Below are 15,199 nucleotides of genomic sequence, written 5' to 3' on the forward strand. Positions count from 1 at the left end.
CTGATATAGCGAATCTTACTGACGTCACATTAACATTCTAAAGCAGAAATATTCGTATTTATAGCCATGATGATTAAATTTCATGATTTAATCAGTGTAAATGCCAAGTGCATATTTCGTAAGGAACTATCGCGTTCCCAGTAGGCAGCGTTTACAAACTACTTTGGTTTTCAGAAATATCACAGCTCCCAACCAGACAATGTTACTCATCGTGAGCCTGAGTGTGGTAGAAACTGGATCGTGGCTATACATCACATTTTATATAGTTACGTCAGAATAAACATGATCTTTTTTAAATGAGTGTATAGATAACATAAATCAGCTAAATATTTTTATACTGGAATGGTGACATGATTTTAAATGAGGGTGCGTTCTGGTATATTAATACGATAATCTAAATCATCACGCATGCGCATGATGCGCAGTAACAATCTCGACTAAAAATAAATTAGTTAATCAATAAAATAAGTCAATAAATGTAGGTCACTTGACACATCAAATAAATTCCCACCTCAAAAATGTATATTGTAAATTATATAAACAATTATTACTGGACTTTTTAAAATTTAAAAACACTGCATGAGTATCCCATGCCAACAAAATGATGCCAATCAGAAAGCCGATAATAGGATTTTGGCTCATTTATTTATTTATTTATTTATTTTTGCTAAGGCTAAGGCCAAAAGAAAATGCTGGTCATGAACCTACCTCGATTTTATCTGGAAAAGTGTCGTTCTTGGGAAAAGGACTGGTGAAGACAATCCCACCAAGAACATCCTCAACTCCGTAGAAAGAGAAGGTGCTACTTTTCTTCACGTCCTCTGAGATCGTCGTCAACTTCTGCACCATTTCCTCCTCCGTAGCAAATCCATAACCTAGAATTTATACGAGATGAGTTTTGCAGAACTGTGAGATTGTCATTATATGCAAGAAAATTTATCGAACCAAAATTCGTATAATTTTACCAATGATGTCGACATATAGAAGGTCTGCCACAATTTTCATAACTTCGGTAACGGCTGTGTTGTTTGGCGTGTAAGCGATAGGCCAAAGACTATCTGAAATGTATAGGAAAAATATAGACGTACGACATTACTGCATAAACAGAAATTGTCAATTCTGTTTTCGGTTCCATTACCATTTACATCAAAATAAAATAATAATAATAATAATGATAGTGGCAATAATTATAATAATAATAACATTTTTCTTTTTCAAATGCGCACAAAACTCGTGTCCTCATATTTACCACCAAAGAGTCCAAAAAGAAATCTCTTTTTCCTCTCCTTTGGTCCACCATAGTGACTGTTGATATTCTCATAGTGTGGGTGAGTGCGAGGTAAGCCAGTTTTGGATTTAGGGGACAGTAAGGGAGGACGGAGAGGAACTGGCACTTCTTGGAAGGCCGGATGGGAGTACTGGGTGGGGGGAAGGTGGGAGGAGGGTGATAGGGGAGATGTTGGAGGAGGAGGAGGTTGCCCTACGCTTTCCACGGCTCCTAAGTGGATCGACTCGGCAGGAAGCGACCTACGTCTTCGTCTCGACTGGTCGCTTTCAAAGAAAGTTTCTGCCATTTTGTCAAGAAAGCTCTTGGTGTCTGATGGACTGAAAGAAAGAAGAAGAACCAGTATATAAATACAGATCTGAAACCTTGGACGTCATTTAGCAACCAGGTATAAAGTACAAAAGGAGACTATTATTTGTGTTCTCGCTTGTCGTTTCAGAAAATAAGGGGGATAGCATTGGTGTGAAAACTCACGTGAGGTTGGCTGGAAGCGTGGAAACTCCAAAGGGAGTGTAGAAAGTAGGCTGGGGGTACGTGTCTGATGGTGCTAAATCTCGTATCACTACCAGAAGGACACAGAAGACAATCGGCAACACAACTTCCACTACCGTTTGTATCTGTATAACCAAAATAACATAGGTAAATTATACTTCATTTGTCATTTCCGTCACACCGACAAAATTTGATATCTCCTGTTTTCTCCCTACTGTTGCCACCGTTTTTCATACTGTTAAAAATCAATGAAAAGATGCTGTAAGATGCGATAAGGAAAATATTTGCTCTACGTGCCTGGAAAGCTGAGGCAGGTGGTAATTACTGAAACCGAGGGAACACCCATATATCTAACCTTGCAAACAGATTAACAGGGAGATCATCTCATACAAACACACAAAGAGAGCACCACGTACAGATAAACATACACAAAATAACCACACACAAACACGCTGGGAGATCACGTAATGTACACAGGGAAAATATCGCATACAAACCACACACGGAAAACACAACATACAAATAGGAAATCAAATTCCATATTTCACAACCATACAAAAACAGTGACTAACCAAGAATTTTAGACAACCTTACTTTCACCTGTTTTAATATATTCCTCTGTGTTCAGTATTAGAATATAACTTGTGATATTTTATGTAAGTAATATACAACTGGTACAACTTGCCTTTTTGCGTTTCTGTAATATCCAGTTTTTCCATAAGAGAAGTCCAAATCTTTTCAATCCTGCGGAACATCCTGCCATGTTCTTGGCGTTCTGTGGAGAAAAAATGTCGACACTTTAGAAACTTTAGCCAAGAAACTACATCGGAAATATACTATAAATCATAAAAAATTCTATTTAGTGAGGTGTGAAATACCACGAACGAGATAGTGCATAATAATAATAATAATAATAATTAAAACAATAATAAAGAAGACTTTATCGTTTGAAGATAATAATAATGTCCTCATCAGGATTGTGGTAATTACACGAAAAAATGTACTGAAAATTTTGAGAGGGCAAGACTTCTCAATATGTATTAACATGTCTGATTCTAATACACATACGTTCACCTGAAAGTTGATTCACCCAAAACAATCGTATGTGGTTTTGGACAACCGTGAGCATATTATCAACATATTCCTTATAAGACATATTTCCAGTACACTGACTTTCTACAGACATGGGTTGTTCAAGCTTCTTAAGACCACCGAATAAAATGAAGGCCACGCACTAAAAGGCTTGCACTTTAAAATAAAAAGAAGAAGAAAAAGACGTGAAAAAATAACGATGAAGTAACAGCATACCAAGTCGAACAAATGCCGTGCCCTCGCCAAATGACCATACTTGCCTAGATCAGTATGTCTAGTTTGTCTACACACGCTCGCACGTGATGTGGACAGAGAGAGAGAGGAGAGAAGAGCAACAAAGCGCTGTAAATTGTATCCTTACGAAAAACAATATAGAATCCAATTCGTAAGAAGCCAATTAAAAAAAAATGTGACGAAAAATCAACATATACTTCATATGCACCTTTTAGGCAAGAAAGAAGATATGTACAAAACTTTAAGTGGCAAATTCGACGATGTTTTCTGAGAAAGAGCTGGAAATTAGAGGACCGAGGATAACCAGATTTCAAAACATGATCAAAATAACGGAAAAAGAAACAGCGCGAGGCTAGATGGCATATTAAACCAGTTTACAGACGAACTGGGTAAACTACTAGTGAGTTTTTTTAAGTGTTGACCCACAGAAGGTATATCACCAAACGGAAATAAATAATTTTAGATTTTTTTTTACGAAAAGTAAACGGCGCCAATGCAATTACAATTTCTCGTTATTTACTAGTGTGGTCGGTAAAGTATCGGAAAAATCAGAGAAAAGTGAAGGAGATATGACTGGAGGCAATAGAAATGATATGTATATCTATACACAACACAGACAGACGCACACACAGATACACACGTACATATATATGTATGTATATATTGCATATATATATGTATGCATATATATATATATATATATATATATATATATATTATGGTTTAACGTCACAAGCTCCTCTCTATCGGAAGGCTAGAACGGTGCCCATCACAGAGGGTTTTGTAGCGTGGAATTTGATTAACCATGCCTTTGGTTCAACTTCACCGGTGGCAGGATTCGAACCGCCATTCCCTCGACCTTCGCCGCAAGTAACGACGCCCTAACCCGCTCAGCCAGCAAGCACACACACACACACACACACACACACACACACACACACACACACACACACACACACACACACACACACACACACACACACACACACACACACTTTCAACGAACGGACGGCTTGACGAACGCTCTGAAGAAAAGTGCAGATTGTGGATACCAACGCAAAGAGAAGTGCCTTTTTGTATTTGCAGGGGGGGGGGGGAAATTGCTCGTGAGGCAGTAGGTAAGTAGGAAAAGAGGAGAAGGGGAGGGATTGCTGGGGAAATGGAAGGAAATGAGGATGTGGAGGACTTGGCCCAGGCAGACGGGCGTAAGGTCAACATGAAACGACCACCGGATGACGAAATGGCAAATAAAAATGTAAAGATTAGAAGTATAGAGAGGAGAAATACAGTAGAAAGTGACGAGAATATGTTCCAGGGATTTAAAGAGGGTGGGGGGGGACACAACCCCCCCCCGACTGATAAGACTAGAGGAGAGAGTTGATAAGGTGATCGAGGACTTGGAACGTAAGTTAGGTAAGGTAGACTCCATCTTCCAGAGAATTGAAAGATTGGAACAACTAGAGAAGGCTAACAGAAACTTAACTGAAGAAGTAGAGGACCTAAAAAGACAGTTAGGAAATGTAAAGGAGGAGAATGAGAAATTGAAGAAGAATAGTAATGAAAACAGTGAGAAAATAGCTACAGAAGCTAAAAATTGGAGAATAACTCAAGAAGGGAATAAGGTTTCATTCACTGACATAGTCAAACAGCAATTGAAAGAACATAATGAAGACTCAGTTATTAAAGTGATGAGACAGAAGGAGAATATAGTAAGAGAATTAGCTGACAAAAAGAAATGTATAATTATATTAGGAATGGAAGAGAAACATAACCCAGATAGAACCGCAAGAATCAAGGAGGAAAATGAAAGGGTAAGCAGTTTATTAAAATTAGTCCAGGAAGATGAACCAGAAATTATAAAGGAAATTGAGGAAAAATTCAGACTCGGAAAATATAGTACAGATAAGACCAGACCAATTAAGATTAAATTCAGGTCACAAACAACGGCAGAGAAAATTCTATCCAAGACAGGGAAACTAGCAACAAATGATCAATATAAAAAGGTATGGATAAAAAGAGAAATGAATAAGGAGGAAAGAGAGGCAGAAAAGCAGAAAAGAATTGAAGCTAAGGCAAAAAACGAGGAAAGAACGGAGTCAGAGAAAGAGAGATTCTATTGGAGAGTAGTGAACATGAAAATAAAGCAGTTCGACATACTAAAGAAAAACATAAGGGAAACAGAGAACACAATGGAAGTGGCAGAAAACTAAGAGTGTCTTACACAAATATAGATGGATTGATAACAGGATTGAATGAACTGAATGATTATTTGAAAGAAAAAGAACCGGACATAATGGGAATTGTAGAAACAAAATTAAAAGGCCCACTACCACCCAACAGTGTAGGACATGATACATACAATTATTGGATTAGAAACAGAGAGAAAAAACAAGGGGGTGGAGTTATGTTCCTGACAAAGAAGGATATAAACGTGAAAGGTGTCATATATGGAAAGAATACAGTAGAGATGATTATGATAGAAGTGGAAGACCGAGATAAGAAGAGCAGAAAATTTGTGATCAATTATGTGCCTCCGAAAACAGCCTCATGGGAGGAGAGTGAACATAAAAGTATGTTAGAGGACACAAAGATAGCATTAACTAAAATAATGGAAGACGGAGGAAGAATAGTTATGATGGGCGACTTTAATTGCAAAGAAATCTGCTGGGAAGAAATGACAGTAAAGAGTGGTGATGACTCATGGGGAAATGCTCTACTTGAGATGATTACTGACCATTCAATGACACAATGGATACAAGAGAACACTAGGTATAGAAATGAAGAAGAACCATCGAGGCTAGACTTAATAATTACATCTGAACCTAGAATAGTGGACAAGATTGAATATAAAACACCAATAGGTAAAAGTGACCACATATTGATTGAACTGGAACTTAATGAAGAAAAATATATGAAAAGAAATGAACAATATAGAAAAGGAAGAATGATGTATGAAAAAACAAACTTTGATAAAATAAGAGAATTCTTCCAACAAGAAAACTGGGAAGAAATATACAAAGAAGAAACATCAGTGGAAGAGAAATGGAATATTTTGACAAAAATTTACAAAGAAGGAGTGGAAAAGTATGTCCCAAGACAAAAACAAGAAAAAGAATATGTAAAATGCTGGTACAACAAAAGTTGTAGGGAGTTAAAAGACAAAAGAGACAAAGCCTGGACCGGATGGAAAAAAGACAGAAGACCTGAAAAATGGAAAATATATACTGGTTATAGAAATGAATATGTACAAAAGTGCAGAGAGGAAAAAAGAAAATATGAAAAAGATGTTATAGAAAAGTGTAAAGATCAACCAAAACTATTCTACAGATTTGTAAACAATAAACTGAAAAACAAACAAGACTTGGAGAAATTAAGACAAGGAGTTGAATACACTGAGGAAATGGAAATGGCAGAAATTATGAACAAACATTTTAAATCAGTGTTTACAAGGGAAAATATACAACCTGAAGAGATTGAGTGGAAGGAAAAAGTCCCCCCTATGGAAGAAATAGAAGTAACGAAGAATGAAATATTGACACACTTGGGTAATTTTGATGTCAGAAAATCGCATGGGCCAGATGAAATAGCAAACTGGATTCTGAAAGAATGTAGGAATGAACTGGCAGACAAAATACATAGCATAATAAGCAGTTCCTTAAAAGAAGGAAAAGTTCCAGAAGATTGGAAAAAAGCAAATATAGTACCTATATATAAAGGAGGAAATAAAGAAGAACCTACCAACTATAGACCAGTCTCTCTAACAAGTACAATAGCAAAAATATGTGAAAGAATTATCAAAAGTAGATGGGTAAAATACTTGGAAAAAAACAACGTACTAAATCCAAGGCAATTTGGATTCAGACAAGGACGATCATGCGTCACCAATTTAATATGTTTCTATTCAAGACTAATAGATATAATACAAGAAAGAGATGGATGGGCTGATTGTGCATTTCTAGACCTAAAAAAAGCTTTTGACAAAGTACCACATAAGAAGTTGCTTAAGAAATTAGAATATGAAGGAGGAATACAAGGTAAATTGCTAAATTGGATGGAAGACTTTTTGCAAGAAAGAAAAATGAGAGTAGTGATAAGAGATCAGCACTCAAAATGGAATGAAGTAATAAGCGGTGTCCCGCAGGGAACAGTTCTGGCCCCAATAATGTTTGCTATATATATTAATGATATGGATGAAGGAATTGAAAGCTATATGAGCTTCTTTGCAGATGATGCAAAATTACTGAAAAGAGTGAAAACTGAAGAGGATTGTGAATCACTACAGAGAGATCTAAATAAAGTACAAGAATGGAGTAGGAAGTGGGAGATGGAGTTCAATACAAAAAAGTGTAGTATAATGGAATTTGGAAAAAGCAAAAACAGAATAACAGGATCATATAATTTGGGAGAAGAAGGAATAAAAAGAGTAGAAAATGAGAGGGACCTGGGAGTCATTGTTATGAATAATATGTCACCTGAGAAACATATAAATAAGATTTTTGGAGAAACTTATAATTTAATAAGAACAATCAAAGTGGCATTTACATACCTGGATGAAGAAATGGTGAGGAAAATCCTAATCACCCTGATAAGACCAAGATTGGAATATGCAGCAACGATATGGTCACCAAGTACAAAAAAATGTATAAAAAAACTTGAAAGAATACAAAGAGCAATTACTAAACTGGCACCAACACTCTCAAAACTATCATATGAAGAGAGACTACAAAAACTTAAACTACAGACACTAGAGCAAAGAAGAGAGAGAGGAGATTTGATAGCTATTTACAGAATCATGAAAGGCATAGAAATTACTGATAGAGAGAATCTGATAAAATGGGATGACAGAAATACAAGAGGACACGGAAAGAAAATAAAAAAAGACAACTATAGAAGAGATTTGAAAAAGAACAGCTTTCCTCACAGAGCAATAGACAGTTGGAACAAGTTAGATGAGAAAGTGGTGTGTGCAAAAACAATACATGAATTTAAAAATAGTTTAGATAAAATGAGATATGAAGACGGGACCTCACGAGCATAGCTCCCCTTCCCGTAAAATACAACTAGGTAAATACAACTAGGTAAATACACACACACACACACACGCACAAGTCTACGGTTACTCATCGCCGTTTCTATGGATACACATTGAATCTCATTAATTCGAGGTCACTTGTTCAATCTTACATCCATTTATCCATCCAGAGAGAGAACACAGTGAAGTGTAACGGTGTTAAACAGGATCATTAGGCGACATGCCATTATTGAACTATTATTGTTTATCACTAGTGCCAGTGTTGAGTTATCAATATTCACCAGTTTTGATTCCAAGGTAAGGAGGGCGGTTAAGTCCAAGTACTTGCCTGTATTACCTTTAACCTGTCCGTTTTGAGTGAAAGTCCAATCTGGATGAATCTGATGTTTTCTACGAAAGTGGATTGAAAGATAACGTAGAGGTTGGGAAGGTGCATCCCCAATGTAATGACCCACGACCGCTGATTACCTCGGACCCGAGGTGACTTGGTGACGGACGTCACTGTGTGCATTGACACTGATGTGGCTGTAGCGCGGACACCGCCTCTCCTGCGTTCGAACAGTCCCGGATCACCGGCAAGATTGAGGTCCGAACATCAGCCCCGCAAACCACGGAGAAGAAAAAGACACTCATATTTTGTTCCTTGGCAGAAGACAACAAGTCTTGGGGTCTTATGTTGATGATTCTTGAGTATTCATGCCCTTCGACGCGTCTTTGGTCACGTGGGCGCCTAAGTCTTCGGTTTGAGAATATCCGACTAATCTTGTAACGTTATACGAACTTCTGCATGATGTTCTCTTTGCAGAAGCATGTTGTCCTGGTTCGTATGAAGGGAACAGGCTAGTCCGGTGGATCTCATGACCCCTAAGGTAGCCATGACGAGATTTTAAGGGGTCCTTGTCCTGATGTTACAAATTAAACATTTCTATATGATGTGAGGAACCTGGAAAAAAAAATCCACCACTCTGTCCTGGCTTAAATTATAATAATGATTGTCAATTTTGTTGTTGAAGAGAGACCCTCTGCTTTATGACATTCTCTTATTATTATTATTATTATTACTATTATTATTTTCATTATTATTATTTTCTTTTTTTATATGTATTTTTTAGCGGGGTGGGATTTGGGAGAGCAATGGAGGAGTGACATATGGATATTGAGAATTCATGAATCGAGTGAAAAAGGTCGAGAACAGGTGAGCGCGGCGCACACCTGCACGAAGCTGGGATATAGCAGATCACTCGAACAAGAAGTAAACAATATGAAGTTCCGTGTTCGAGCACTTGGGACATTATTTCTTTCTTCGCATCATTTGCTATTCCTCTGATCTCATCGTTCATCCTGAACGCAATTCAGATACGAGTGAAGGCGACGATTAAAAAATATCATTAACTACGACGAGGAGGAAACAGGAAAAAAAGACCTAAAATTGGAGGAAATGATGATCATTGTCCTGAAAAAAAAAAAAAAAAAAAAAAAAAAAAAATAATCTAGTGTCAAAGTGCTTCCGATAGAAATGGAATAAGTTTCGATAAATAATACACGTTCTCGTATATTATCTTCTGTTTGTCAGGCTGTTCCATTCACGTGTTATGGTGCAACCTTGCCTTTGGTAAGGTTGTTTACCTCATCCGCCCTGGACACACACACACACACACACACACACGACTCAATGGCGCGGTGGTAGAGTTCCCAACCGCCACTACGGCGGTCCGAGTTCGAATCCCGCCCTGGGCTTAAGTAAATTCAGTATCGCTGCGCTGCGGGTTGTTACTCCAACTCTCGTGGGCGGGGTGTTGGGTGTGTGTGTGTTTGTAAGGTCACAACATTACCCATAAATCGGTCATATATAAGCTCTGAGCTCTCTTCCGGGAGGGAAATAGCTGTCGATCACTAGTCTAACACGTGATCCAAGACCATGGTGAATCACACACACACTCGGCCGCTTTATTTATGTATAGGACTTCCTTCTACCCATGAATGAGAGTTCTGTCATTTACTGTTGCATTTATATTATCCTTTTCCCTCACTCTAATCCAAACACTTTGGAGAAATTAGTCTTGTGTTGCACCAGCAACCTTCAGGTACGCTGTAACAATACGTATATCATACTTAACATACACAACAAAATCATTCCTTTACTCAAGGGGGACCGTGACGATTTGCGGTATTGTGATGCTTTTCATGCACAAAAAGGGGCTCGTTCCTTGGTCTGCAAGGTGACAACTCGCAACGCTAACCACAGTATGAGAGTTGACCGTGTGTATGTATGTGTGTATGCATTTACCTAGTTGTAGTACACAGGAAATAAGCTATCATAATTAGTTTTCATTTCGTATATGGCTTTAGCTTACGGTATAATATTTTCTATGGCTAAACTATTCCAAGAATGAGTGTGATTCACCACGGCCTTGGATCACGTGTTTGACTCGTGATCGATAGCTGTTGGAGTGTCGGCGATGCTGAAATTTTCAGCCCTGGATGGGACTCGAACACGAATCGTTGAGTTAGCGGTCGAGAACGGTGCCGCTGCACCGTGTGTGTGTGTGTGTGTGTGTGTGTTGTATACGTTATATACGTGGTTGTGGCCACCGCGAGCCACCAGTTGTATACCAGTGTAGGTATGTATGAATCCAGTGTGGTACGGTTGAGTAACCGTTATATATGGTGTGGGTGAGAGCACCGCTGGACACCAGTTGTATACCTGGTGTATACCAGTGTATACCGTTATGGTATGGTTGAATAACCGTTAAAATATGGTGTGGGTGAGAGCACCGCTGGACACCAGTTGTATACCTGTGTATACCAGTGTATACCGTTATGGTATGGTTGAGTAACCGTTAAAATATGGTGTGGGTGAGAGCACCGCTGGACACCAGTTGTATACCTGGTGTAGGTACGTTTGTTGTATACCAGTGGTAGGTATGGGGTTGTGGCCACCGGTGTATACCTTTGTAGGTATGGTTTAGTAACCGTTATATATGGTTACGTAGGGAAGTCTTAATGTGGCGAGATAGACTCCAAAGCGGGAGTTTACGTTGTTTATTTTAAAGAAGACATTTGAGATTAAACTACAAATCGGATGCCCTTTGGGGCTAAATACAATAAGTGCCAGGCCTTGACCTAGGGCACGATAGCTCTGACCTCCGGCCGGTAGGTTCGTGACCTACCCAGCCTCTGGCAGTAGGTTCTTCACCTACTCCAGCTCTGGCAACATTACATGGATGTCATAGAATATATAGGGTTAGAAGGGTTGCTGTAAGCAAAGGCGTTAGTCTCGTTAATCTATGGATTGGGGACGGTTTAGATATATAAGGGTTAGTTGTATAATTGGTGGATATTGTTAGGTATATTATATCTATGTTAGTTTATGCGTAATACACTAGGGCAGTTATAATAAAAGGATTTATGATACGTTAGTCTGGTGACACTAGGTATCTATACTTGTTTGTCTTCAAATTGTGCTGTGTTAGGGGTGCATGTCGTGGGAAATGCAAGGTAAGCAAGAGGAAGTCTCGCTCTGTTGCAAGCATGTGGATCACGTGCGTGGTGGGTGATGGTTAGTAATGGTGATGGATACAGTGTGTGTGTGTGAAACTGAACCATCTTGGCCTCTGACCTGTGATCTCGTAATTTCAGCCAAACGGAAACATGAAACGACCACAAAGAAACAATTCGGCTTCAGGAGTAGATAATTTCATTTCGACAATTATTTCTCATTTCTCTCCGTAGTGGTCTCGGCGCATGTGGAGGGAATGATTCGGCATGAATTGTGGTGGCTCCCACGATTCAGTTTCGCGAACAAGAGAAATGTAATTGGTTTCCGGCGACATTGCGTAGAAAATATCTAAATTCCGTCATGGGATAGGCGCATGTAAACACGTAACTAACGTTGTTATTCTAAAAAAAAAAAAAAAAAAAAAAAAAAAAAAAATATATATATATATATATATATATATATATATATATATATATATAAATATTATATAAATCCTTGGAAGGAAGAGATTTATATAAGTAATGTATAAATATTTTATAGGAATACCACTGTAAGATTCTAGCGGTGGTATTCTAAAAAAATTATTTCCTCATATAAATCTTTCCCTTGTAAGGATTTACACAAGATTTATATAAGGAAAGAATTTATTTAAAAATACCACCTTAATTTCTATTCAGGCTTGGAAACTCTTCGCGTCTATACATTAGCTGAACAAAACGACGGTCCGCTAAAACCATACTATGCTATTCAGCTCAAAGCGGACCGCGTTGCTCAATAATTACATCAACATGTCAGACACCCACCGCCATCTTGAAATGCAGCACCAGACTACGAATCTCTTATAGGACAAATCTTGCTGCTTTCAGTTCTCTTGGAACTGACAGACATCCTGATTGTTGATATATTTAAACAAGACATACCAAAACAAAATTAATACAAAAAAAGTCCTGTAATAACACTCACAAATACAACCCAACATATCCTTATAAAAAAAAAATACTACTTGACTGAATATAACTAGTGGATAGACATAAACACACTATATGACACAATTCCAAGACACGCACTTTTCAATATTCAATTGAAAGAAATATAGCAAGAAAGAAGAAGAAACTGAGGGGCCTACGCCAGGAGGCGCTGAGTAGCTGCGGCCAACACCGTCACCTTTGCCCTATTATGCGCTTTACGCTAGGAATCGGAGAGGAATGTGGGACTCGAACCCATAACTAAGCGAATGCGAGACCAGCACTCCTCCAATTACGTAGCCGGCTATTGTGAGCGAGAAGATGGGAAAGAGATGATGGAGGAAGAGGAAGAGGAAGGGGGAGAAGAGAATGGGAGTGGAGGGGGAAGGGGGAAATGGAAGGGGAGGAGAACAAGAAGGAGGAGGAAGAAGAGAAAAAAAAATATGAACAGAAGGAGTGTATAATTATGAGTTGAGGAAAACGGAGAAAACAACGACGAAATAGAAAATCCCTTGTCGTTACGCAAAGAAAACGAAAATGAAGACGACGACGACGGCGCGAAGGAAACCAGGAGGACTCGAACATCGAAATCTTAGAAGTTCGCGAAATTATTTCTTCACGGTTTACAGATCTTACGGTAGCGCTGTCGCTCTTCATCATCGTATTTGTTTATAATGGTGTCAGCCTCTGAAGTCGTAAATGTTTGTCTACTTTTTAATTTTCTTGAGTGGTTCTTCTTGCATATATGAATATATATAATATATATATATGTATATATATATATATATATAATATTGTGTGTGTGTGTATGATTGTTGAGTGGTTCTTGCATATATGAATACATAATATATATATGTATATATATATTGTCAGTGTATTTGGGCAGGAGTTTTTCTCTAATGCATGTTTCATTAAAAGTGATGGCTAGTTGTGCATTAATAATTTTCTTAATGGTATTTTCCATATACCTTATTAAGGATTTGTTTTCCTTAGGAAGGAAATTTATGACTTGGCTGTATGTAGTCATATTAGCTAGATCGCGATTTCGGGTTCAAGACCCTTCTTCAGTAGCTATAGGGATAAGAATTAATCCGAAGATTCTAGTAAAGATCTAAGTTTTATACTAGAGTTCCTATACTTGCTAATCACTGGGGGAGGTCACCTGGTATTACGGGCAGGGACGAAATGTCACGTGCGCTAGGGAGCGATCTAGCTAATATGACTACATACAGCCAAGTCATAAATTTCCTTCCTAAGGAAAACAAATCCTTAATAAGGTATATGGAAAATACCATTAAGAAAATTATTAATGCACAACTAGCCATCACTTTTAATGAAACATATATATATATGTATATATATATATGTATATATATATGTATATATATAAGTATATATATATATATATATGTATATATATATATATACATATACATATAAATATACATATATATATACGTATATATATACGTATATATATACGTATATATATATACATATATATATATATACATATATATATATATATATATACATATATATATATAGAGAGAGAGAGAGAGAGAGAGAGAGTTAATCTACAAAGTATCGTGCGCATATATACTCCTGTGCAATTTGATTGTCATGATAATCATCATATCATGACAATCAAATTGCACATTAGTAAGTATACAGTATATGCGCACTATACTTTGTGCAAGAAGAACCAATGGAGAAAATTAAAAAGTAGACTGTAAGATCTTTCGTAAATTACATCCCCAGATGTCTGAAGATGTAATACACGAAATAACTTACCGTTTACTTTTTAATATTCTCCAGTGGTTCTTCTTGCATTTTGTATCCCACGGTGAAGTGAGTTTCTGCTTGCATATATTGAAATATATATATATATATATATATATATATATATATATATATATATAATATTGTGTGTGTGTGTGTATGATCATGTTATTATTGTATAAAAATAATATGCGCGTTGGTCAATGAGCCCCCCAAAATATGGGAAGAAATTGAGTTAAGGCCATTAGCAAATAATGGTGTAAAATGTACATTCAATTTGTAATACATAATAATAATAATATTAATGATGATGATAATACATAATAATAATAATATTAATAATAATGATGATGATAACAATAATAATGTTAGTCTGATAACGTCATATGATTTTGTTCATCTCAGAAGGAACTGAGGTCCGTAGGGGCGTATCCGGACTTACAGGGCCTGGAAGAAGGCTCACAGACAGCTAACGTCCTAATGGCGGGAGGCAATAAGAGTGACAATGGCCTGCCTGCCTGCCAACAAGCCGCTAACCTTGAGATCGTATGCACAGTGTTCATGAACTACGGAAGGAAATTGAAGAAAAGAAAAATACACACACACACACATTTGTATATACCGTATATGTACGTATATATATATATATATATATATATATATATATATATATATATATATAATATAAACATTTAGAGCTGTGAAGATTGGGCGCAGAGACCGAGGTGGGGGGGGGAGGGAGGGCGTGAGTGAGAGGCGGGTGTAGGGGGGCAGGGAAGAAGAGAAGGCAAGGAGTTAATTAGATTTAATCTTCCACT

The 15,199-nt window shown here is 37.4% G+C and overlaps 1 protein-coding gene across 4 annotated transcripts in view; it reads right to left on the reverse strand.

Annotated features, from left to right (window-relative positions):
* Nucleotides 1-15,199, reverse strand: part of LOC143032751 (phospholipid-transporting ATPase ABCA3-like) — a 166,921-nt gene that overhangs the window by 41,211 nt on the left and 110,511 nt on the right. For all 4 annotated transcript variants that reach the window (XM_076197727.1, XM_076197728.1, XM_076197729.1 and 1 more), the window contains 5 exons: nucleotides 2,463-2,552; nucleotides 1,760-1,902; nucleotides 1,250-1,605; nucleotides 966-1,058; nucleotides 709-875 (listed from right to left, as the gene is read on the reverse strand). In XM_076197727.1, coding sequence (XP_076053842.1) covers nucleotides 709-875; nucleotides 966-1,058; nucleotides 1,250-1,605; nucleotides 1,760-1,902; nucleotides 2,463-2,540 — 837 coding nt within the window. In that variant the 5' untranslated portion in view covers nucleotides 2,541-2,552. The remainder of the gene's footprint in view (nucleotides 1-708; nucleotides 876-965; nucleotides 1,059-1,249; nucleotides 1,606-1,759; nucleotides 1,903-2,462; nucleotides 2,553-15,199) is intronic.

Source organism: Oratosquilla oratoria, chromosome 14, assembly GCF_046742065.1.
Source record: "Oratosquilla oratoria isolate Oo_2021 chromosome 14, ASM4674206v1, whole genome shotgun sequence".
NCBI classification, from domain to species: Eukaryota; Metazoa; Arthropoda; class Malacostraca; order Stomatopoda; family Squillidae; genus Oratosquilla; species Oratosquilla oratoria.